The 25385-nt window shown below is 45.7% G+C and overlaps 1 protein-coding gene across 1 annotated transcript in view; it reads right to left on the minus strand.

Moving 5' to 3' along the window:
• Window positions 1–25385, minus strand: part of CSMD2 (CUB and Sushi multiple domains 2) — a 645501-nt gene that overhangs the window by 301779 nt on the left and 318337 nt on the right. Inside the window, exon 6 of the mRNA XM_090057063.1 lies at window positions 4530–4642. Coding sequence (XP_089913189.1) covers window positions 4530–4642 — 113 coding nt within the window. The remainder of the gene's footprint in view (window positions 1–4529; window positions 4643–25385) is intronic.

The raw sequence follows: 25385 nt of genomic DNA on the forward strand, positions 1-25385 counted from the left end.
CAGGTGTTGGAAGATATTACTAATATTTGTAAAATATTTGGGGATTGTTCCTACTGAAAGGTACTGGAGAAGGGAAACACATGATGACTTTCGAGGGGAGGGGAGAATGTATTATCCATACGTATATCAACACAGATAGAACATGTACACGGGACGAATACACGTCATCTTGATTCTACAAGAGAAAGATGTCAAATCTAGAGCATGTATACAAACTTCTGAACTGGAACAAACAAACCCCGCCCCCACCTCATTCTGCAAAAGCTAAGTATCAAGCTAAACCAGATGGAACAGGAGAAGGATGTCTTGTAGCAAAGTGAGATACAGTCTCAGGGGATATTAATAAATGGCACTTGTACCCTTGGAAAAACAGACTGGCCACACAGGCAATTTTAGGGTTTTGTGAAAAATGGTTTTACGGACTACAATTAGGGACTGTCGTGCCCTGCCTCGGGACTTCCCAAGAAGCAACCTTTTTTGGTTTCACCCTCTTGAGAGGACCCCTGAAGTTAACCCTAGCATAGCTTCTTGATGAGCAAGCCTCTGGCCTTGAAACCTGCCTCCCGCAGTGACCTGTAGCACCTTGTCCTCCCTTCAGCTCTTTCAGATCCTCACTCTTTCTCCTCAAGCCCCATCAACCACACTTGCAACAAAACTGTAGGGACAACGCTTGCTCAGTACAATGAATCATTATGCCATAGGGACCAGCCTCAACAGCCTGCTGTTAGGCCTAGACTGTTGGGTGAAAAGGGCATAAAGGTGTCCTGCTTACTGAGCTATTTCCACGAATCATTTCCAGTGAAGCCTGTTCGCACTGAGCCCCCCACAGTGCTCCCCTAAAACCCAGACCAGCGAGCCTCCTCCATTACAGGGGCAGGGGCAAGGGCAAGGGCAAGGGCAAGATCTCTGCAATGTCTCAAGTCCGGTATGACAAACAGGTTGCAGCATGATGGTCAGCTCTCATGACCCTAGCAAAGCTACCACATACAGCCAATAAAGAGATCCCAACGTTTCACAAGTTTTGTCATTAATTTTAAAGATCTGACCCATGAAGAGAATTAGCAAGTGCTCAATGGCTAGAGACCTATAACAATCCTCAGATTCTCATCCCAGGGGCTTCTCTTTGGATTTCACCGTGTTTGCGATCTGCACCACCAAAGATGCTTGTTGAATGAGCTTCATGACACCAAGCAAAGTGCAAAAAAAGGGACAAGAGCCAGTAGAAGTTGATGCCAATTACGGGATGGGACAGAGCTCTTGGAAGGATCTCTGATCCTGTATGTATTTTATCATTTGTATGAAGCTCCGATACTAATGACGGAGGGTGCAGTGCAAAAACCTAGATGGGTTAAAGTAGCTAGACAGTCAGAGAGAACAAGATGCTAACATGAAAACTAGCTGTTATTAGGTATTTACAAGTATTTGAAGGGGATGTTATTTAATTCTCCCTCTTTCCAGTTTTGTAGCTAGACACTGAGTGCATCTACATGTGTCCCTATGGCACCTTTGTTACCACGCCATCCTTTAGTACTTCCCTTTGGATTTAGCACTTCCCATCTTTTCATAAGTTTTGTCATTAATTTTAAAGATCTGACCCGTGAAGAAAATTAGCAAGTGCTCAATGGCTACTCCCTTTGGAAGTACTAAATGACAGCGCAGTAACAGCCCGCAATGTGCCATGCGCACTGCGCACAGTCGTTTTTAGCTGCTACATCACCATAGCCACATGCTATAAGGAAGGAGCACATTGCTATGGTGATGTCGCTGCAGTGTCGCAGTTTGGGCCCGCCGACGCTACTTCACCATAGCACATTGCTACGGTGATGTAGCATCATACGTAGATGAGCCCACTCTCTCTTTTGCTTGCTATGGACTGATGCATGCATGGCTTTGCACCATGATCACTATGCTGGTTTAGAAACTCAAGACATTTGTATAACCTGTGCAGCTGTGATAGCTGGGTAGTGATATCAGTACGGATGAGCTACCACTTTCTAGACCAGTAAGAGCTACAATGGTACAAACACATGGCTATGCCCAAGATGTTATCAGAGGTATGACTGCAGCAGGTGTAATACTCATCTTAGCATGACTCTAACTGGTTGGGGCATCTGCACCAGCAAAGCCATGTTGGCTGTTGGATAGACAGGGCATGCCCACCCAAGGCCATGGACACTTGCGGAGTGGCTCAAGTCAGTCTCTCTGTGGCTTCACTGCTACAAGTTCCTAAACCAGCTAGATTAACACGAGCCTTGTTTTGTCTATGCCTGCACCTGTTTTGCAGTGTAGACCATACACAGCAAGGTATTATGCATAAAGAAAGCTAGATCACATTTCTTTGGAAGGCTTGTTGAATGTTTCATGGAAGCTCATTTAGCACCTGGAACAAAATCCTGGCCCATGAGATCTTCCCATGTTTTCGGGACTCCCCGCTCATATTTAGTCGGCCTGCAATTTTGTCACGTGCTCCGTGCATCCATTTTTCAAATTCATCAAAATGCCCCTTACAGAATCTCTCTGTGCTGAGTGGATCGGGAAAACCGGTGCTCACCGAGCACCATCAGTACTGGCGGTGGCTCCCGTGTGCTACATGTGGCACAAACACTCATTGACAGCGTGGTACATGCAGGAGAGATGGGCCATTCTGTTCTGCTCACTAGACCGAGGTCCTGCCTCAGTGCTTTCGAGAGCATTTTTAAATTCACCCTTTAAGCACTCTGCACACAATAGCATGGCTCATTATATCTCACAAAACACTTTTCAAGGAGCTTGCCAGATTAGACCCCCTCCCCTGACATTTATCTAATCAGAGGAAATTATAACATTAATCTTTATTTTTCCATTTGAAAGAAGAAAAGAAAAAAGCATGATTCAGACAGGTGTTTTAATAGAAAGTAACAATCATGACTGCAGAAGGAAAATGTCATATCAAGAGTCATCAGTGGTGTGCAGTCATCTATGTTAGAAACAAAAAAAAAATATATATATATATATGCAACACAGTGACTCTGTGGAGGAAGAACTAAAATTGATTCATAAGGCAACATCTGAGTTAAGGCCACCAGAGTGGCTGCTAGGGTGACAAATAAAGAAAAGGTTTTTTTGTTTTTCTTCTCATAGCTGTATCACAAGACTAGTGAGCTGGATGCTATTCCTACCTCTACTTCTGACTTCCCCTCTGTGGCCTTGAGTAAGGGCATTAATTTCTCTGTGCCTCAGTTTCCCATCTGTAAAAAGGAGGTAGTTTTAATTAACGAAGGCCCCAATTCCAGAAAGCACATGCTTAAGTCCAACTCTGAATCAGGACATCTTTGAGCACCCTGAGCATGCACAAAATGCTTGGCTTGAACGGCAGCTAAGCACGTGCTAACAGGTAAACCAGTGGCTTCCTCAATACAGATGTTTAACTGACTTTTGGTTCCAACAGGATTATGTTCCCACGATGGCAAAGATACTTTGGGCTTCAGTCAAGCCCAGGTCACCAGGTGGAAGTTTGCCACTCAGAAACAATCACTCTTTTAAAAAGTAAACAGGTAGAGTTGAGCACTACAGCTTTGTCCTGAATATCAGGCAAGCCTGAGGACTGTCTGACTTGAATCTCTCATAAACTGTGGAAGAACATGCAATGCAGTTAGCAGGAATGGGAAAACCTCAATGTCTTGGGATCAGTACAGCTCTAACTCTGCAAGCTTCCTGCTAACCACGTGCCTATGCCTAATGACAGTTTAAAAGTAAGTAAGACCTGCCGCACTCCCCATTAACTTCTCTCGTTGATTTTCACAGCATATTCCTGCACCGCAGTTGCTAGCAACTGTACAAATGCCCCACAACAAAATGTAATAATATCACCATTCTTAACTATTAATCCTGCCTTTTCACTGCACAGCCTGGGGGCATCCTGCTATGCCAGAGCTACAGTGGTGGATTTCATTCCATTTATCTTAGTTATTTAAATGGCCCCCATTACTGTGGCATCTGTGCGGCACAAAACCATTAGTGTATTTGTCCTCATAAAACCCTTGCAACAAAAGGCAGAGCTGCTATCCCCAAGTTACAGACGGGAAAATGAGACAGCAAAACTATAGGACTTGTCAGAAACCTCTGGGGTAGAGCAGGGATTTGAGTCTGGGTACCCAAGGGAGAGGCTAGCATCTCAACTATCAGTGGCACCCTAGGACACCCATCCTGACATACACCCTTGTACGGGATGTCAATATAAAGTCTATGCGAGAGAAGTGCAAAGGGAGCAAATGGAGATGCACTTCTGTTTAAAAAAAAAAAATTCTAAAATGCAGGTGTATTTGCCAGAGAGGTGCAAGTTTTCATGCTCTCAGCAAGCTGCCAAGGTGGCTCTCTGCGTAGCAAAACTGGGCAGCCTGCTAGGAAGGCAAAGCTAACATGTCCTAGATAAGGGACACATCAGAACTTGCCTATTGTGGGTAGCTTTGGGCCTAAAGTGTGCCTCCCTCCAGCTGAAGGAAAGGGTGCTAAAAACCATTAATGATGCAATCTGCTCAAGAAGCATTTACCTTGATATTGTGCGCTGAACCCCTTCTGCCTGTGGTTGCCATCTGATGTGAAGTGGAGTCGCAGCCAGTTTTTACTGCTGATTACCGGGGCAGGCAGATTCATTCCGGTAAACCTGTAAGAAATCAACCGGCAAGAGTCAAACGCATGCAGATGGAAATGACCTTCTGCGACTAATCAGAAGACTGGCCTTCAAGTTGCTTTCTTTGAGCACCACCCATGGGTAAGACAGGGTTCGGGGCCCGTTACCTAAGGCAGAGCCATTATCCCCAGGGACCATTACCCCCTGGCTGCATGATGCCCCACTTGGAAGAAAGTGTGGTTAGAAAGCCTGTCCGGTATTTGCTGCACAATGTTAGCACCTTCCACGTCAAGCACTGCTGAAAGGGCAGCCCCCCAAACTGATTAGCATGCATTCAACAAGGGGTACCCGATAGAAAAAGCATCCCTACTTCAAGGGACCAGGCAGCAGTCAGAGGGTAGGGGATGCTTTTCAAAGGGTGCCTTGCCCTTATGTAAGCAAATAGCTCAGCTGGGAAAGAAGCAGAGCACTTCCAAAATCCTGCCCCAGAGACACCCATTGATTAGCTAACACTCAGCTCCCCTCTCCTGCTCTTTCAGCTTCGGACTTGATTTCAGAATGCTGCTGTCTGAAATAAATGGGGAAGATTGTTAATATTTCAGAATTGCTTTTTCCAAGCTGACCATTAACAATGTTTCCTTACATCTTATGGTCCCCCTTCCATTTTCTATCACAAGGGCTCCATTCTTATTTAGACTTCTTTCCATTTCTCTCTTACTTCTAATGGCACAAAACACAGGAGCCACACACGAATTTAGCAGCTTGAAGAAGGCAGACCATCTTCTGGGTGCAAGGACCCGAAGCTGGCAAACAATGAACCTAGAGAGAAACACCCCCACCCCTGTGAAGATCACCAGGTCAGCAAAAGTGCCAGGATCCTAAGCTGCAATCGCTTTGTTCATGACCTCAGACTTTCTAGGTTTCTATAATATGTGAACATTTGAAAGTTTAGGAGCAGCACAGAAAGTTACAGAGCCGTCATGTCCAAGAGCTGAGCTGTTTCTCCGGCAGGTAAGGTTGGTTTGATTTCTATGTTAATTAAATTCCTAGCCATTTGGTGGAGACTAATAACGAGAAAGCTGATTTTAAATTGGAGGCCAGGGGGAACTGGTGGGAAGAGTGGGAAAGAGGCCACCAAACAGTATCCAGAAGTGATGTCTTACGTGCCACAGCAAAGAAGGTCAAGGCCTCGAAGTTGGGACAAAATGCTCCAGAGCCCATTAACAATATTTTGGCTCACCTGCTAGTCATCCCACCAACTTTTTTCTTAATGTTATGCTGTTTGCTTTAAAAAATTGCATACAACTACCAACGCACACACACAACTTTTGGCTAAGCAGACACTTTATAAGTTACTGGCTGGTACAAGTATCTAGCTACATATGTCGCATGCACCGTTGAGTTGTGGTATACATGAGTAGCATTAACTACAGCAGTGCAAACATTTCCACAATAGGAGCTATTATGAAATCCAATTACTCTTAACCAAACCCATTTACAATATTTTATTAAAGAATATGTCATTTATTTAAAAACTATTTGTATTCTAACAAATTCTGCTCTGGATGAGGGGAAATGAATCCTGTAAATCAATTTAGTTCTCCGAGATGCCTCCAGTTTTATAACCAGTCATTTCCAACAACAGAACTGATAATCAAACCAACATCAAGAAGTCCTTCACCAATTCAACACACCAAGTTAACTCAAACCTTTCTTCTAGCAAACAGCAGGATGTCAGGATAGCACTACACTGTGTATTTATTAATGATGGGGAAACATCAGTACATTCTTTTGTTAATGAAGCAGCGAGATGATTTTGCTGCATAACTAATGCATCTCTGCCACCTACCGTACAGCCTTTAAACCAAGTTTAGTCTTTACACATGTGGCACAATTCTGCATAATTATGAACCGTGGCTGAAAATGTCTCTTTCTCACTAATTGTGAAGATTTTTCCCAGGCACTTGATTATTTTTCATTTGATTTTTGTAAAGTCCTTTGAGACGGGGGATGTTATATAAATGAATCATGTATGGCATTTTTCCACCGTTGGATAACTCCAAGACAGCTGAACCAATTTAATTTAAAACTTTTCTAAATAAATAGGCATAAACATAATATTCTTTGAGCCCAGATCAAACAAGGGATGTCTAAAACTAATTTTTAGAACGTTCCTATGGATGGTTGCTATGCCAGCACAGGTTTAAACATGATAATCTTACCCCCAAAGGCTACAATATTTATTACTGTGCATTCTGAATCCATGATCCAACTTCTTAGAAATAATCTTAACATACGCTAGGCCAAATTTTCATCTTGTAATGCCGGAAATCGCCGGTAAACCAATTGCCTTATATAACAACCCAATCCCCCCTCCTTTAACAAAACAGACATCGGCACATTTAATTTGTATGTATACATACTGCTTTGATGCCTGGGTCTGGCAACTTTGAAATCAGCCACTGACTTAAGCAAATGCTTACATTTTGGCACGTGATTATTTCTCTGCTGACTTCCAGCTCGGACTCTTACTATAAAGATAAATGCTAGATACCTATCGGTATATATAGTCTAATAAATGATTATTCCACCAATCTATCGAAACCAATTAACAGGCAGGACTCCTTGCGGATTTCAATTTGTGCCATTATTTACATGAGTGCAGAGTAAATGGAAAATGCAACTAAATTGGAATGATAGTGTTTTGTACCATGGGGGGGGGGGGTGTGTGTGTGTGTGTGTGTGTGTGTGTGTGTGTGTGTGTGTGTGTGTGTGTGTGTGTGTGTGTGTGTGTGTGTGTGTGGCATCTATTTGTCAGCAAGTGATGGTAGGGATTGCTGTCAAATACTATGAAAGATGCAAGGTGACGAGAATCTGGCCTTGTGCATGTCCTACAATGAATGCTCTATAATCATCACTGCGGGGTGTTTTTATCTAAGGCACTGACAGGATTTTGAAGGAGTTAATCATCCCGGGAATCAAAGCATCAGGCCCCGACTTCAGCAGAACACGTACAAGCTTAAAGGTTAAGCAACTGCTTAAAAGCTGTTGACTGCAAATGCATGGCCGGGACCCTAGAGAATACAACCTGCTGCTCCTCTGGCTTTTCTTCAGATCTCCCTTCCTTTCTTTTTATTTTGAAGCCTAAGCATTATTTAAGTGTCACATCACAAGACGGGCTCCCGTGCAGCACCATAAGAGATCACAACTACTGTTGAAGAGCATGATCATGATTTCGGGCTTGCACCACAAGAGCACCAACCAAGGATCAGGGCCTTACAGAGCCAGACACTATTCACACATAATAGACAGCTGCTCTCTGAAACAGCCCGTGCATTTAGGGCTGGAATCGGAGGAACACTATCTACCACCTTTACTAAGAGGAAACAGTCATTTTAGTACATGAATAGTCCCCATTGTAAGGCACGGGGTCTGTGTGCCTAGCAAGGTACTAAATCACTGCAAGAAAGAATGGCACAAATGACATGTGAGTATGTTCCTATATGTGCATGACCATTCATACAAAGCCATGAAATGACCCAAGCATGTAGGATCCTCACAAAGCCATCAGCTTGTTCCCTTCCAAAACTGTTAGCTGCATAGGGCTGCGCATCCTTTTGGTTAGGCTGCAGCAAGCAAGAGGCAGTGGTGCTACATCTCGAAGCTGCACATCAATCAGAAGAATACTCCTTATTTCCTCTCTCTTCTTTAGAACAAAGAGCAATAATCCCCCCTTCACTGGCACTTTTGAACACATTAACTTCTCAACAGGTGAGGCGCATTTAAAATCCCACCATCAAATTGCTTTTTCAACACCACATAAAGAGTATTTAAGCAATTAAAGTTATTTTTTTGAATTGATTCCAGTTAAATGGGGCTTCGTTAATGGAATCTGGCTCAGGAAAAATAAAGGCCTTGCCTTTTAATTAGTTTAATTGCTTACACAGATGTAACTTCAGGTTATACATCTACATTACACCCGACACCCACCTACGGCCCAAAGGAGGGATATTTCTTCAGGATGAGCAGGGGGCATTTAATGTGTAGATGCTATTGTTACTTATAATCACCCTGGGGCTCGAAGCTTCTGTGGCATGAAGTGATTGCACACAAACTTTATTCTCCTCATTTAAAAGCCAAAGAGCCTATGGGAATCTCTGGCTTCACTGCATTTTCGACCGAGCCTTTTTTGGCCTTGCATCACGAAAGCACTTCGTTTGTAAAATTAGCAGTCGACAGCTCTGGGCCCACCGTTCTGTTCTGCAGTGTTACTGCATGACTCCTGCCAGCTGTGCAATTGGGAGCCAAAATGTGAAAATACCTTGACCTGATATTTTATATTCAGTTCATCTCTTCCCCACAAGGAAGATCTCAGCCTCCCTTTAAAATCAGGAAGGTCCTCACCACCTCCGACTTCACACACCTCTAAAATGCAGCCCCCTCTGGCCCTTACAGCTGTACAAATGGTCCTGTGGGACTTTACCCATTTCTGATCACAACTGTGCGTGCACGTGGTCCCAAGTCCATACAACTGCCCCTAAGCCACTACTATCGCTCATGGCTGACAGCACAGCATGGGAGGAGAGTGGTAGGCTCTAAGCAAATGCCTAGAGACACAGCAGTCTAATGGGGAAGAGAAGCATTCAGAAAGGGTGGGGAAACCCTTGTACGAACAAATACATGGGAACAGTTATTTAATGGGAAGTATGTTGCTTCCCAGCATTAAACGACTTAATGTGTACCATAACTCTCCTGCCAAATTTTAAATCATCACTAGGCAGCATTAATGGTTAATTGATAGTGGAATATTTAATCACAGATAGATACAATTGAACCAAAAGCAGCTGCACAGGCCCTGAGTGCAAATACCAGTGGATTGCAGCTATAGAAACTTGGATGGAAAGGGCAAGAAGCTTAGCAGGCGTGATTCAGTAGAGCACCATTGACTTCACTGGAGCTACCCTGACTACCCCAAGGCAGAAGCCTCAAATCTCTTTCAGTAATGATTAGTTAGCACTTATATAGTGACAGAGCATTTTAGACATCTAGGCACATCCCCAGAGGCAGGAGCTCAAGCCCTGCTAATGTGGACACATGCCAAAGGCTGCTCTCAGTTGACCCAGCTGTAAATGGGCACCTGGTCATTGGGGCTGGGGAATCATAAGCAGCCAGAGCTGATGCTGGCCACATTGCTCCTCGCGCTCCAGTGGCTACAAGCATGTCTTAACCACGCTAGCCCAAGGTGCAGGTTGGCTCAGGAGAACCATTGCCTTGGCTTGTACTGAAGGGGCACCTGGAGATGCCATAGCAGATGCTAAGCCTGCCAACACCTGCGCTTTCCCCAAACCTCAGTTGAGAGCAGTGTCACAGATACAAGCAAAAAGAAGTGATGAGGATGGGTGAGTGGGTGCAATCTGGGCAGTGGGGTCCTGGCCATCTGGCATCCTGACAGGGATACAGTTAAGCCTAGCATCTTTTCAGGAGCAGAGGGTGGGTGCACGGTCAGGCTGGTTGAGGATATGCACCGCTAGTATCCCGAGTTTTTCAGACACCGTTAAGTCTGCTGCATACAGCACAACTTTAACAGACCACGGTGTCATTGTCTATTACTAAAAAGGAGCAAGTCGATTGTAGAGACTTTCTGTCTCCCAATAAGATGGCTTTCCTTTCTATACTCCCAATGGCACATTTCTGCTGTCCAATGTTCAATGCATTTCCAGATACAACCACTAGGCCAATATATGATTGTATTTCTAATAAGCCATGAGTTCCTGGGACAAAAAAAAAAAATGACTTTGCACCTTCAGTACTGTACTTTTCTGGATTTCACCTGATTTGCTTTGAAGAGAAGCCTATTAGAAACTTTGAAGCCTTTTCAACCCTTCCCAAGTGTGGGGTTTTTTTCTTTTTCTTTTGGCATCATCAAGAGACGTGAATCACCTGATTAAGTATTCAGCTTCCTGAATATAGTGACATGTTAACTGGAAACTCTAAGGTTTTGGATGACTAATTGGCTATATTAAAAAAGAAAATCAATAATCATTACTTATGGAGGTTCAGCGTTCATTCGAAATGAAGCCCTTTTTTCCCCCAGCACAGGGGCATTCAGATCAGAGTTTGACCGAGAAAATGACCTGAACCTTCAGCTCTAACATTTTTAACATGGAGACAAACACTTCTTGAAGCTCAAGAAAAGTTAAATGGGTCTTTTGTTACAAGGAGGTTGCAGGCACTGTGAAGGCAAAGGGGGAAACCTGTGCTGGTTCAGTTTGGGAGCAAAAGTAGACGATTTCCATATCCATTATTCCAGTTGTATTTAAAAATGCTGGGAGCAGCAGTGTTTTGTTTTTGGGTCTTGTTTGGGGTTTTTTTTTAAATCACCTTTGCCATCACTGTTTCATTCTAGTCCCCTGAGGGTTATAGCTTCAGACTGTTTAGCTTTTGTAATGCCTCAATACAAGGACCTAAGGTAAAGAACTGAAAATACAACCTTAATTTGGAACTGCCCAGCTAAATGCTTTACGTTTTACAGAGCTAAATGCTTTACATGCTGATACCCTGCCAGCCTGTGCCTGAAGGTCCCACGTCTGAGACAGCACCGAGCAGTCCCCACGCTCCCAGAAGTGATGGGAGCGGAGCACAGGATGCTCAGGATTTGATCCTGTTCTCACAAGAGTGGGAATTAGGACTAGCACCCTCCAAGAGGGCTGCTGTTGTTGCATGTAAACCCGGGTCTGACATGAGAGCTCCTTGTGCCACATCTGGCAGTCGCTTATTCTTTCTGCCTTGGTTCGTCCCCTTTATGACACAAATAAGGACGGTTGCTCCACTGCTTTGTTTCAGCTACTCGCACAACAAAGTCTTCGGGACAGGGACTGTCTTAAAACATCTATGCACAGCACTGAAGAGACTGAGGTCTTGAACTCGGTCGATGCATCTAAGCACGAATGTAAGAAATGATAAGCAATAGCTGCACTGAAGCTGGTAAAGTTAGAAGGAGTATCAGAGTTTCTCTTGCCTATGCTGTATTTACTCCTGACTTCCACCGGCAGGAGGAGGAGAACTGAAGCCTCAACATTTTGCAAGAACCACTCTACACTTTGTAGCTGTTTGCTGCAAGAAATGTATGCACTAAAGGCAAAAGGGTTTCAAAAACATTTTACCACTTTCATCCCAGAAGCTTTTCGATACTGTTTTTTTAACCACAGCATTCAAGCCATTTTCCTCAGCCAGGCTGGAAGCCTCCAAGTTAAACATAGCTCATCGGCATCCTTTACTGCAGACTACAGAAAGGTGAATGCTATCAAAATTCCCCTTTTGAGAAAACTCAGTGAAGTGTGGTCCCTTCCACTAAACTATTTTACTTGATTTCTTCTTTCATTCTTGTATTTCACCCTGGACTTAGTCATTAAATATTTATACCATTCACTCAGATGTTCCTACCTCAGCATGATTAGCATTGCTGTATGTGTACTGCATTGATTAATCTCCTGCATTTACACGCCATTTTCCATTTACAATCCCTGATTCCCGTTTTACTTTGGTTCCATTTAAAGGGAGGGGAAAAAATCAATAGCATGTCAAAAAGTGAATTAGTGCCACCAGAATTCCACGAGGAAAGTATTTAAAGACAAATACAAATTTAACTCTCTCCAAAGCACTGACTTCATGTTATCTCATTTATATTTTGGTGGCTCCGAAAGATCCTTATTAAGATAAGAAACCTGTTATGTAGGTGCTATGGAAATAGATGAGACTGAGCTGCTGGCCCAAAGAGCTTGCCACCTAAGAGCCAATGCAGGAAACCAACTCTGCCTAAGGGAGGATTTAAGTAAGTGTTACCTACACATTAGGGGAGCACTTCCTTGCAATTAAGAATGCCCTTGTCCCAGGACACAACTGAATGCAAACTTAATTCCCCGCACTATGTCAGAGTATAATCAGATCAGACAAATGGCTGGACAAATGGGGTATCATTAACCCCGTGTTACAGAGCTCTGAACAAAAAGCACTGAAGTCAGTGGCAGAGCTGGGGATTAAGCTCAATGATGTGGACAAGAAACACATTTATCCTGATGTAATCAAAAAGAGGACAGATGACAAACCTCTGCACCTGGGTAACTCATTTCAATCTCGTACAGAAGTAGCCTTGGAAAAATCTGGGGTGAAGCTACACTGCTGTAAGTTTCCATCGGTCATCGAATGTGCAACCCCTGTATCAGCGTAAGCACGTTGCCCATCCTGGCCTTGGACTGCCCAAGAACTAGAGGACTTTGCAAGAAACTGTCTATGGACAGGTTATTGAAAGACTGGCTTGCCTAAGGGGTCTTGCACCTTCCTTTCTCCATCGTTGGCCAACATCGCCTCTTTGACAGGAGACAGGTTTAAGCGGATCCCACTCTGGACCAACCTGCAGGACCATGCCCTGGCACTTCAACCAAACATCTAGATTGAATGCGGCTTAATCCTGAGTGCCCCATTCAAGTGGAGCCAAAGCATAAGTAATTAAACACTGGTAATCAGGGAAGAGACAATCTGGGCTGTCAGCATTTGCTCTGAATAAATGACTATTTCACTCTCTTCCTCCTCCCTTATTTCATTGGTTTCACTACAAATGTGAAGGGAATTGGAGGAAAGTGTCCCTTGTAAAAGGTCCATAATGAACTTCTCAGCCAAGACTCTTGTTTTCTAACAGCCTGGCTTCTTCTGGACGAGGTCCTTAACACACTTTCTTTTACAACCCCTGCTGTCAGTTAGGATGTTTTAGGGGACTGTGAATCCCCCCTGGCGCAACGGCTCATAGTGCAGCCTCAATGTCATTCCTGAGATTAATTTTTTCCAGCACCCTTGGAAAATATAGGTTGAAGGTGGGTTCGCCAAGTCACCATGTCATGGTGTTGTTGCCTTTCTGCTCCGAGACTGCCAGGCTGTTCATTTGGCAGAGGCAGCTGGATTGGAGCCACCAATGCATGCATGGTGCTGCTTGACATGTGCTTCTACACCATGGGTATCATGCCGCGTAGCCCCCAGTCACCTGTACCGAAACACAGCTTTTGCTCGAGCAGGCATCTGAACAGTGGAGGGAGAACCTACTCCCTGAATAAAAGGCAAAGAGGAGCCTATTCTCATTTACACTGACTCTAGTAACCTTCTCATCACTGTCATATCTGAATGCCAGGCAGTGGCACATCAAAGCAACATGACTAACATCCATAATGCATTTGTTTTCCCCTCCTCTCCCTATGGAGAAAAAATGTATGCAGTGGAGTGTTTTCATTTGGAATATTATACGTAATTGCGTGTACACATTATATATAGACATTAGAAAAGACAGGACAAAGGACGGTCTTCCAGAACAGGCTCGCAGGCAAGCTAAGGAAGTATGGGCTGGATGAATGGACTGTAAGGTGAATAGAAAACTGGATGCAGCATTGGGCTCAGAGGGTGGTAGTCAATAGGGCTGTGCGAGGGTTTGGACAGAGCTTCGGATCCGGAGAAGCTTCGGACGCTTCGGGGTCCAAAGCAGCACATCTGGGTTGAAGTGCTGCCTCGTTCGGCTTCCCAAAGCACCTCGGAGCCACCTTGGAGATCCGGCCACAGGGTATAATGGGGAAACAATAAAATATCTACAACTTTGTTGTTTTTGTCCAATTTGGATGAAATTTTCAGGGGTGGTAGACTCTGCAGAGAGCATAAATCCTGCCGAGCTTCACGATGTTCTGGGGTTTGGGAGGAATGGCACCCCAAATTCATAAAAGCAAAACTCATGTCATATCTAGGTTTTACAACATAGTGGGGTGAAAACTGTGGGGCTGGTGGCTCTTACTGAGGCCACAAAACCTGTCAAGTTTCAAGAAGATTGGTGCAAGGGTTTGGGGGAACTGCCCCTCAAGTTGGGGACAAGCAAAAGTGGTGCCATGGGTGCTTGTGGGACTGACTGTGTCTGTCCTGGGGCGGGAGGGGAAACACTGCTGCAGGCCTGGCTGCTAAGATGCTGGGTTCCCAGTTACCAATCAATCAATCATGATTCACTCGGGGACCAGGGACTCAGGGACCAGCTCAATACCCCAGACTTACCTGCTACATAACGACTTTATGAGCATCAATTAGCACCTACAAAACCAGGCTAAGGAGAGGAAAGACTCAATACAGACGATCAACTGCCCCAAGACAGACACAGTCTTGGCACCAGTTTTGCCTGTCAGCAGCTAGGGATGCAGGGCCCCAGGACCCCCCTGCACCAATCTCCTCGACAGCTGGCAGGTGTCACAGCAGGGGCCACCATCCCTGCAGCTGTCACCCCGCTGCGCCTTAACGCACACAGTGTCACCCAAGGCACAAGTTTTGCTTGTCCGCAGCTTGAGGGGCAGTTCTCCCCAGGCCCCTGCACCGATCTCCTTGAAACGTGGCAGGCTTTGTGGCCTCAGTAAGAGCTACCAGTTTTGACCCCCTGCGTTGTAATGCATAGATGTGACGTAAGTTTGGCTTTCAAGAATTTGTGGTACAGTTCCCCCCAAACCCTGACACCGGATCTGAAGCTGGATCGGATCACTGCCAACTCACACAGGCCTAGTTGTCAAAGGCTTGCTGTCTAGTTGGCAGGCGGTATCAAGTGGAGTACCCAGGGGTCAGTGCTGGAGCCAGTCTTGTTCAATATCTTCATCAATGATCTGGAAGATGTCATAGAGTGCACTCTCAGCAAGTTTGCAGATGACACCAAGCTGGGGGGGAGTAATAGATACACTGGAGGGTAGGGCTAGGATTCAGAGTGACCTAGACAAATTGGAGGATTGGTCCAAAAGAAATCTCATGAGGTTCAATAAGGACAAGTGCAAAGTCCTGCACTTAGGACAGAACAATCCCATGCACTGTTGCAGGCAGGGGGCTAACTGGCCGGGCAGCTGCTCTGCAGACAAGGACCTGGGGGTGACAGTGGACAATAAACTGAATATGAGCCAACAGTGTACCCTTGATGCCAAGAAGGCTAATGACATCCTGGGCTGCATTGGTAGGAGCGTTGTTGGAAGATTGAGGGAACTGAATCTTCTCCTTTATTCAGCACTGGTGAGGCCACATCTGGAGTACTGTGTTCAGTTTTGGGTCCCCCACTACAGAAGGGATGTGGACAAATTGGAGAGAGTCCAGAGGAGGACAATGAAAATGGTTCGGGGCACATGACTTGTGAGGAGAGGCTAAGGGAGATGGGCTTATTTATTCTAGAGAAGAGAAGACTGAGGGGGGATTTAATGGCAGCCTTCAATTCTCTGAAGGAGGTTTGAAAGAAGATGGAGCTGGGCTGCTCTCAGTGGTGGCAGATGACAGGACAAGGAGCAATGGGCTCAAGTTGCAGCAAGGGAAGTTGAGGTTAGATATGACGAAGAACTTTCTCATGAGGAGGGTAATAAAGCACTGGAACAAGTCACCCACAGAGGTTGTGAAATCTCCATCCTTGGTGGTTTTTAAGACTCAGCTAGACAAAGCCTTGTCTGGGATGATGTAGTTGTGGCTGGTCCTGCTCCGAGCAGGGGGTTGGACTAGATGTGCCCTCCTGAGGTCCCTTCCAGCCTTCATTTTCTATGATTTTATGACTGGGCATGATCTCTGCCAGGAAGGTAGGGAGGGATGTGATGGCTCTTGGTTCCACTCTTGGGACTATCCCCAAGGCCAAGACTGTCTGTCCTCTGCTATGTTGAAATCTGTCCTTATGGATAGGAAAGTCCATGGCAACGGAGGAGCAAAGCTGCCAATCACGCTCATCCTCCAGGGAGTCTCCCTCTGGTTGGTCCGTGGGCCAGTCTCTAGCTCTTGCTTAAATTGTCCAATCGTCAACTTCTTGCTTTCTCAACTGGTGCCCCCCATACTGGGGAGAAGCAGCACACCAAAACCTACTAAGCCACCACACTGTCTTGCCTCAAACCCTCCTTGATTGTGAGGCCTCCAAGAACCTCAACCACAGGCAGGTTCTGCTGTGCCAAAACCACAGCCGACCAAGCTGACCCATGCTATCTCTGTCTCCTCCTCACCTCTCTGCTTCCTTCACTGTCTCTTGTGTTATGCTGCGAAATCCTGGAGAGAAGGACTGTTTTTCATCTTTGTTTGCACAGAAGCTGTCACAAATGGGTCCATGGCTGGGGCTTGTAGGTGTTATGATCATGCAAATAATAATGCAATCCATCCTTTAGACACCCTGGGCGTGCTTTGGCTGACCGAATGAAGTTGCCTTAGCTATAGCAGGATTAACAGACTATATCTTGTGAGAAGCACCGGAGGATGTCTAATAGCTGCTAACTATCAGGGGAATCTATCTTCCATGTTACATCTGAAGGATGATACTTCCAGGACCACTCATACACCTTTTGGAGCAAAGGACACCATTATGCTTATAAAATAATAGTCACAACACAGGCAACATGTATACTGGGAATGCTATTCCTTCCTATTCATTAACCTATCCTTTCCTCTTGACTTAGGGGACATTCAATAAACTCTTCATATCTCATATCACCATCAGCTGCATCTCTATCATTATTTATTTCACCCGTATTTTAGTGTTTCAGCCAAACTTCTATCAAATGACTTTGTTGACAAATGAAGTGTCCTTAACGCTGAACAACTTATTTTGGTGAATTTACCCTTTGAAATAAGTTCCACAATCAACATGCCTACAGTGTATGTGCCAGCAGCATCAGAAAAAATCCCATCACAATAGACTTTTACATACTAAGTCAAATTTAGGTTAAGTAATTCTTCTAAAGTAAAAGCCACAGGGAGGAAAAGCAAACCTGCATCTCTGAATATACCTATACGATCTCTGAAATACAGAGTTTTCTGAATGAGTTCAATGAGACATTGGGTTCTCAGCGTGAGCTTGAGTTTTTGAAAGCCCCTTGAACGATCGCTGACTGTGGACTCCTGCCCATGGCACATCTATGAAAGAGAGAGGGGAAAAAACCCATGTGCTGCACCTGGAAAAGATGAACAGTGTCCATCAATTGTTCTCTTTAGCCAAAACACTTTACCACTATTAAGAGACTTGCAGGTCCCTCACACCTTCACATGATATTACATTTCATTACCCGCTCCTTTTAGGGATGGGGGAACACAGAAACTTGAAGTTACTGGCCTGGTTTTCAGAAGTGCTGAGCACCCATGAATCCCAATGGAGCCAACAGGAGCTCAGCATCTTTGGGAAGCCTCTTCTTCTTTCATATGACAAACACCGTGTCTGTATCTTCCCCTTTGTGCACTTTAGCGTTTTTGTCGATTTGGGAGCCCTTGTCCGTCAGAGACATTACCAGGGATCGCTACATGGAAGTGGCTCTCGTTGATCCCCTGGGAAGCCTCGATGCTCCAGCCATCAGCAGCAGAGCCAGAAAGGACTACTACATCCTTACAGATCTAGGGGGGGGATTTCCTGGGCGGCATTCAAGTCTATAGCAAAAAGCCTTCTAACTTCAACACAGCTAGGATATCGCCTCTGAATTTCACACCATGGACTCACCTCCAGAGCCAAATCCTCCACAGTTTTTAACTCATCGTAGCTCTCTTGAGTTCATGATCTCACCACGAGCATCCCCTTTATTTAAATGGAGCTTCCTCCATGTATACCGACTGATGATCCACCACCGGCGTCGTCAGTCACGCCTAGACAAAAGTTCCAGCCTTCGAGCACAACCTGCCGCTGGATCCCTTGACAAAAGTGATGCTAAAATGACGCCTAGTTCTTTTATCATTCTGTTTGCATGCTTTTCCTGGTTGTACACCCTTGAAAGATGAAAGCATTTCCACATAGTGGCAAAATTCAGCCATGGCTGTCAACTTTAATTACCATCTGGTCCAGGATAAATTTGCTGGCTAAAAACAATCAATACTCCACCCTCCCCCTCCCCCTGAGGCTTATATTGAAGTTCTTAATTCTTTATTTTTAAATGACACAAGATTTCATTTCCCCAGCTCATCTTTAGAAAATGGTGAGACCGATCCTTGGCTGATGTAAACTGAAGCAATTCATTGAAGGCAATGGAACCACACCGAGTTACATCAACTGAGGATCTGACTATCTATTTTCTCTGCTATTTACTTTTCTGTTCCTATAAAAGGTTTCAAAATTAGTTCACACCCCCTCAGCTTGAACTCAGCTGGACCCCTCAGACAAAAGTGTTCCATTTAAAATGACTCAAATTAATTAATTTACATGCCTCCTAGCATTGCTGAAATTGCTACAATGAAGTGACTTAACAAGGTACAGACTGGATGGTGAAGAATTCTTGTTTCATTTAATGGTATGTGTGTACACACACACCCACCTACACACAGATGCGTCTCATGAAAGCAAATGGCCCAGCTTACTGCTAACAACTTCATGTTTTAGGTGGATTTTGCTCCTATAAATACTAATCTAAATTCCATCACTGACACAGGAATTTGAAAGGTGTAATTCTCCTCTACATGAAGGTTTTCAGCAGGGATAGGTGAAAAGCTTGACTGCATATAGATTTGCAGCATTTAAAAACACTGGCTGTTGAACAAGCAAGCTTTGTTTCAACCTTAAATGCAGTGATGATAAAATCCTGCTACATTCAGCCCCCAAACTGGGCTCAGATCCTAAAAGCAAGTAAGTGTAAACTCTCCTTCTGTAGACATATGCATCAAACGTATCCAATGACAGGGTCCCATGTACTCATTTCAGTTAGAGCAGGGGTGGGAAAAATACCGTCAAGGGGACACATTCAACTCATCCCACCCCATGCAGGCATGGCTACCGGTGGCCACAGGGCAGGGGCCACTCTACAACTGCACCGGAGTGCAGCAGTGCAGGGTGCAGGCCTCTGTGCACACACTCCTTCGCTCCCACTGATCCACATCCATCCTGCCCAGTTTCCTGCTGATGCTGTGGCAGTGCAGTGCTGGCCCCGTGGCTGCTGGCCGCTGGCCCCGCACAGGACAGGGCACAATGCAGCACGCCGGGTAGCTGCCCCCACCTGACCACCACGATGAACCACTGCTGCCACGGCCCCACTAGCCTGAGCCGACTGTAGCAAGGGAGTGGGGCTTGGCTTGGGGCAGCTGCCCTTGACTTCCCTAATGCGGTGGGGCAGTGTCAGCAGCTCATCACAGCAGGTGGGAAGATAGGCAGAACAGCTACTTAGTGCACGGCAGCACACCCCATCCCACGCAGGCATGGCTACTGGTGGTCCAGGAGCAGGGGGGCGGCGAAGTCTGCATGCTGTGCGGCTCAGCTCAGCTACAACTGCAGTAGAGTGGAGCAGTGCAGGATGCAGCCCTCCCATCTCCAGCTCCTGGTGGTGGCAGTCACCAGATAGGATTAATTGCCTCCTCCCCCAGCCCTCAACAGCTCACCAAAACTCCTTAAGTGGCCCTCCAGCCCAACTAAGTGCCCACCCCTGAATTGGAGCCACTGGACAGACAAGAGACGGTTTTCTTGTTGCCCCTGGGCTCCAGTGCAATGTAGCAATGAGCCCCTTTGTACATTAGCTGAGCTAACCTTTATGCAAATATCCATACCCTAACCCGACAGAGGACAGTGTATGCAAATGCCAAGTGGTCTTTACAACAGACGGGGAATGTAAATCTGCAGAATGCAATGGGCCCACACGCTGCAATTAGAATAGTTGGAAAGAGTCCTCACCTACTAAGATGGATGTGCCTTATTACATAAAGGTGCTTGCCATGGTATTTCTACTACTGCAATAGCAATTTGTTTCAGTTATGACCCCCACCCCCCAAAAGGTAACTAAATGATTATGTTTACTCTGTTCGGGAGAAACACAAACACTAATTCAAGAGAATAGAAAAATGGCTGGTGTGATTGAAAGTTACTAACGCCGTGTTGCAAATTCCCCGAAGAAATCTGCTAGTTTTGTTACACATTCCTGTAACTCCTTTCCACCTTATTATCAATGCTACAGAGATCGTTCTTTTATATTTTTTTTTCAGTTCGATCACAGTTAGATGTGTTGTTAGCAAAAAGCCACTATGCTCATTAGTCGATAAACAACAGGAACAATTATTGTGTACGTGCATTTACTTGCAACTTTACCAGGATTCACTGAGATGTTCAAAGTGAAGGATACACTTGAAAGTGTTTTGCAGGCATGGAAGAGTTGGTGTCGGACTGACGCCCCTAAAGTCAGGAGTTCGCTCCTTATTTGAAGATCAGAAAACAGGATGGATGTCCGTGAAGAAGTCTCGCAGCTGCCTAATCCAGTGGTGCTTAACCTTCTAGCCCCAAATGAGTGGTGCGGGGCTGGTTCACAGGCCAGATAGATCCTGTATGTGAGATCGGTACAGGGGCCTGATCCAGACCAGGGCTGATGTGTGGGTGTGATCCAGTGTCTTGACCTGGCCCCTCAGGTTTGTCCAACTCCACGTGCTGGATCCAGCCACATGCTGACGTGATCAAACACGCAAGGCCAACTTATCTGGCTCCCTGCAGACAAGTTCACAAAATTTGGCAGCAGGGCAACAGCAACTAATGCTGCCAGCACTCCCTCGCCACCGCATTTCTGGACCTGTGGAGAGCCTCGCGAACCAGATGACCTGGCCTCATGTACCAGATCTGGTCTGCAGGCCAGAGGTTGAGCACCACTGGTCCACACTGATTTCTAAGGATCAGCCCCAAGAAGCAGGATGGAAATTCGGTCTCTGTAACCTAATCCAGTCTTCAGCCTCTTCACTTGGCTACCAACAAAGGTGCCAGCGATGGTGGCAGCCTTTATGTTAGGGATAGTTGTTCTCTAGAAATGGGATTAGAGCCATTCACTTAAGCTGTTTCTGCTCTCAGACTCACTTGCATTAATCCTCCTGAGCGTTTGCAGTCTGGAAAATGCTGAGGTCCAAAACTCTTCCATTTCTTCACTTTTCAGTAGGATATTCACCACAGGGGGTGCCAGGCAAGGCTATCAACACACTCCTGGAGTCCCGACTAGCCTAATACAAATCCACTTGAAATCTTGCCGTTGACTACTGCATACCAGGGATCAGGCTCAGGGCATCTAATGCAGGGGTGGGCAAAATGGTGGATCCGGCCAGCAGCTGGACCCCATTTCCCAGTAGTCCCTGCCTTTGTGGCTGGGGCCAGTTTCCATGGAGACCCCAGCAGCAGCCAGGTTGTGACAGCAGTGGGCTGGGGTTTCTATGGAGACCAGCCCCAGCAGCACTGGCAGGGCCTGCGGCAGCGCGGGGAGATGCTCTAAGGCTGGGGCTGGGATCTTGCTCTGGTGACAGCACGGTCTGGAGCAGGGGCACAGCCATGTTCTGCTGCCTGCACACCCTGGTCCAATGTACCAGAGATCGTTCATTGGCCATGCCTTGTCTATAAACTCAGGCATACAGATCCATTCTGCTGAGCGCCAAGCCGTGGGAGGAAACATTCAGAAATAATGTGTACAGCAGGCTGTCACTTATGCGAAGTAATACTGTTACCTCTCTCAAGCAACAAGATTGCTCAGACCAAGGCTTTCTGGCATTTTTGACAGGCCAGCTACAGGAAAGCAGGATATTGCTCGTTACCCAGACACAGTGATACCTAACCAGCGCTTTTCCCATCCAGAACTGGCACCATGAGTTGCTTTCAGAGCTGCTGAAAGCTCTAGTGCAAACATTTGATGATCCTGCAGGTGTATATTAAACCCCCTAAACACGTGCTGTTGAAAGCCTCCATTATTTACAGTCCCCTCTGCCATAAACCCATCCGTCTTTGATCCAAGCCCCTAGATGGTAGGCTTGCTCTGGCAAGAGAGACTTCTTAAACAGGTTTTTTCCCCCAGTGCTTGGAGCTGTATGAGGCTCCGATAGCTGATCTCATCAGGTTTGTTAGGTCCTGCTATAATGTAAATGAGAATAAATATAGTAAATGCGGGGGGGGGGATCTTTCCATTGGCTTTCATGGGGTTTAGGTGCAGGTCCTATATCTGCTCTCCATCAACACTCTGAGTATTATATGACCGAAAAAGATAAGCTCTAACTTCCAAAAAATGTTCAGGACCTAATGGTGGTCCTCTATTTACAAGCAATGGCACAAAAACAACAGCTAGCAGCACTGGAAAGTTTTTTCATCTCTTCCTTCACTTTATTCCTGGAAGCATCATCTTGTTGCCCTGAATGTCTCCAAGTTGATGGTGATTCAACATGGCCCCTTGGCAGTTCACTCTGTTGCCTAATAATTGTCATGACAGCTATAGAATTGTTTCTTGTTCCCTTCGGCGAGCACAGAAAATAAGCACTTTTCCCTTCCTCGCTGGTATAGCCGCACATGTTCTTATAGTTATTGCGTCTGCCTCCATCATCTTTGACATCCATCTCGGTGGAGCTCCTTCCCCCCTCCACCACTAAACATTTTCTTTCACCTTTCTAGGAATTTCTTCTCCATCTTTTATCCAGAACACACGGTCCGCTCCATCCTCCAAGCCCACCCCTCATCTGCCCCTTTCACATTGCTCACCTCCCCTTTCACATTTACCTGCTACTTCATTCATCCCTTCTCTCTTTTTTATTCACTGTATTGCTGCAGTTAGCCTATAACCACTGGAGGTCAGGCTCTCACAACCGACACCGCCTTTGTACTCACAACCGAAACCCAGTGCTCGTGGTCCCACTCAGCTCAAGGCTAGTACCGCCTACAGTGTTTACACAGACTAAACAGCACCCCCTGCCCCCAAGGTCTTCCAGCATAAAAAGAGATCCGGTGCTGGATCAAGGCTGACGTTCTCACTCGGTGGCAATTGCGGTATAACAAGCAATATTTTGCAGTGCTCTAGATAACTCGATAGGTGCCACTTGTGTTTGCTGTCGGTATGCCGCTACAGCAAATTCTCTCTCCGCCAGGCAAATAGGGAGAGAAGATGCTGGATGGTAGCTTACAGAAGCTCAAAGCAAAGCATTTTTGTTTAACAGACACAATGAAAGAAAAAGTAGAAATGCTTTGCCTTTTAATTCCCTGATTGCAAAGGGATGACAGATTGAAGCAATCACCTGTAACGGCTCAACGGCTGAATAAATGCGCTAGGTAAATAAATACAAAGTGATATGCTGTCTGTACTAAACTAAGGTACATGCAGTACAGAAAAAAAAATCTCCCTCTGTCCCCCAGAAAAACAACCAACCCCCCTCCCCAAACTCCTCAGGCCTTTGGTTAAAAAACCAAAACCAAAGAACTTTAGCTCTCTACTCCTTTGAACTAAATGGGATTTTGGCCCACTGTTTGCATTAGTCCTTTAAGCCTCCACACCAGTGACGATGCATACATATTGACAGTGCAGGGGGCAACAACGTTGCACCATCACCACTGTTCCCGCTGCCGCCAGGCCCTGGCTCCGGCTGGGCTGTAGCCCTGCACCTTGCTTTCAACATGGAAATCTTGAGGGGCATGTGCCCCCCCCATGCATCTCCTATGCTCTACACACACATAATTGGTTTCCTATTTAACATTTGGGGCTGATCAAAGTTCTTCAAGGGTGAGGGGGCTCTTTCCATTGGCTTGTATGGACTTTGGATCAGGTTATTAATGTCTCACTTGAGACCATGTCTCTAGCCCTCATTTGTTAGCTATTCATTATCTATACACTGAAAACAGACCTGTGAACATTCAGCTCAGGACTAGTTTGATGAGCTTCCAACCCTGGGAGAAAATAGTTTCAGATATAAAATAGAGACTCACCAATGTGAAGTTTTATTGCTGCCTAGTTAACATCCCAAAGAGCCAAGTAACTCCAAATATCAGAGCCAAGCCAATTACATCCATTAGTCTTCATTTGCCCTTCTCTCTCTGTCTCTCACACATACTCCACCACCACCCTCAGCATCACCACCAGAACAATGCAGACACAAACCCAGATTTTCAAAAACAACCAGTAACTTGGAATATTCCTAAAACTGTTTAGGTGTCTAACTTGAGACACCTATTTGGGGCCTGATGTTAAGACAGTGATAAGCTTGTGCCTTGTGAAAACTGGGCCCCATTGTTGTGTTTCAAACTGGACACAAAATGATGTTGAACACTGAAAATCCTGACCCAAAAGCCCAGATGTATGGACAAGTGCACCACAGACAGCATTTTTGATACTACTACTGCAGTACCGCCAACCCCAAGCATTCAAAAGCCATGTGTCAGGAACAAAAAAAAATCATGAGACTCAGTTTGAAAAGCACACAGTTGGAAAACAAATTAGACTCAGTGATCTCTTTAATTGCTTCCTGGTTTGCAAGCAGGTGGGATGCATTTGGATCCCCATTCCCAAGCAAACATACAGGTTATAAACTTACTCCTGTTCTTTCCCTCTATCCTTCCCCAGTGAAACTGTTGTTGTCACTGTAGTTTCTCCTGGACACCAGGACTGGGGCTGTACGAATACTGCCAACGGTTTCAGGCTGTGAAATCTCTGTCTCTGGCTGTTTAAGAGCAGACAAGACAAACACGAGTTTCGAATTGTTTAGAGAGGCGTGATCCTGCCCCGAACAGGGGGGTGGATTACTGCGACTTCCTGACATCCCTTCTAGCCCTGTTTTCTATGATCATTATGTCCAGGCAATCTGAAGAACTGGTGCTACTGGTGGTATTACTGATACTCGAATCCAGCAGGCTGACCCATGCTACGTACTCGCACCTGCCATGCACTGTCATGTCCATACTGCAAGCATACCCCTCAAGCATGCTATGCTTGCTCCAAACACGCTGCCTCCAAAACTGGAGTCAGCGTAGTCACTGCACTCATTAGCATGGCAGCGAGCTAGCTGGCAGTGGAACTCAGCATGCCGA

Source organism: Crocodylus siamensis, chromosome 7, assembly GCF_052110815.1.
Source record: "Crocodylus siamensis isolate JL-2025a chromosome 7, ASM5211081v1, whole genome shotgun sequence".
Lineage (NCBI taxonomy): Eukaryota > Metazoa > Chordata > Crocodylia > Crocodylidae > Crocodylus > Crocodylus siamensis.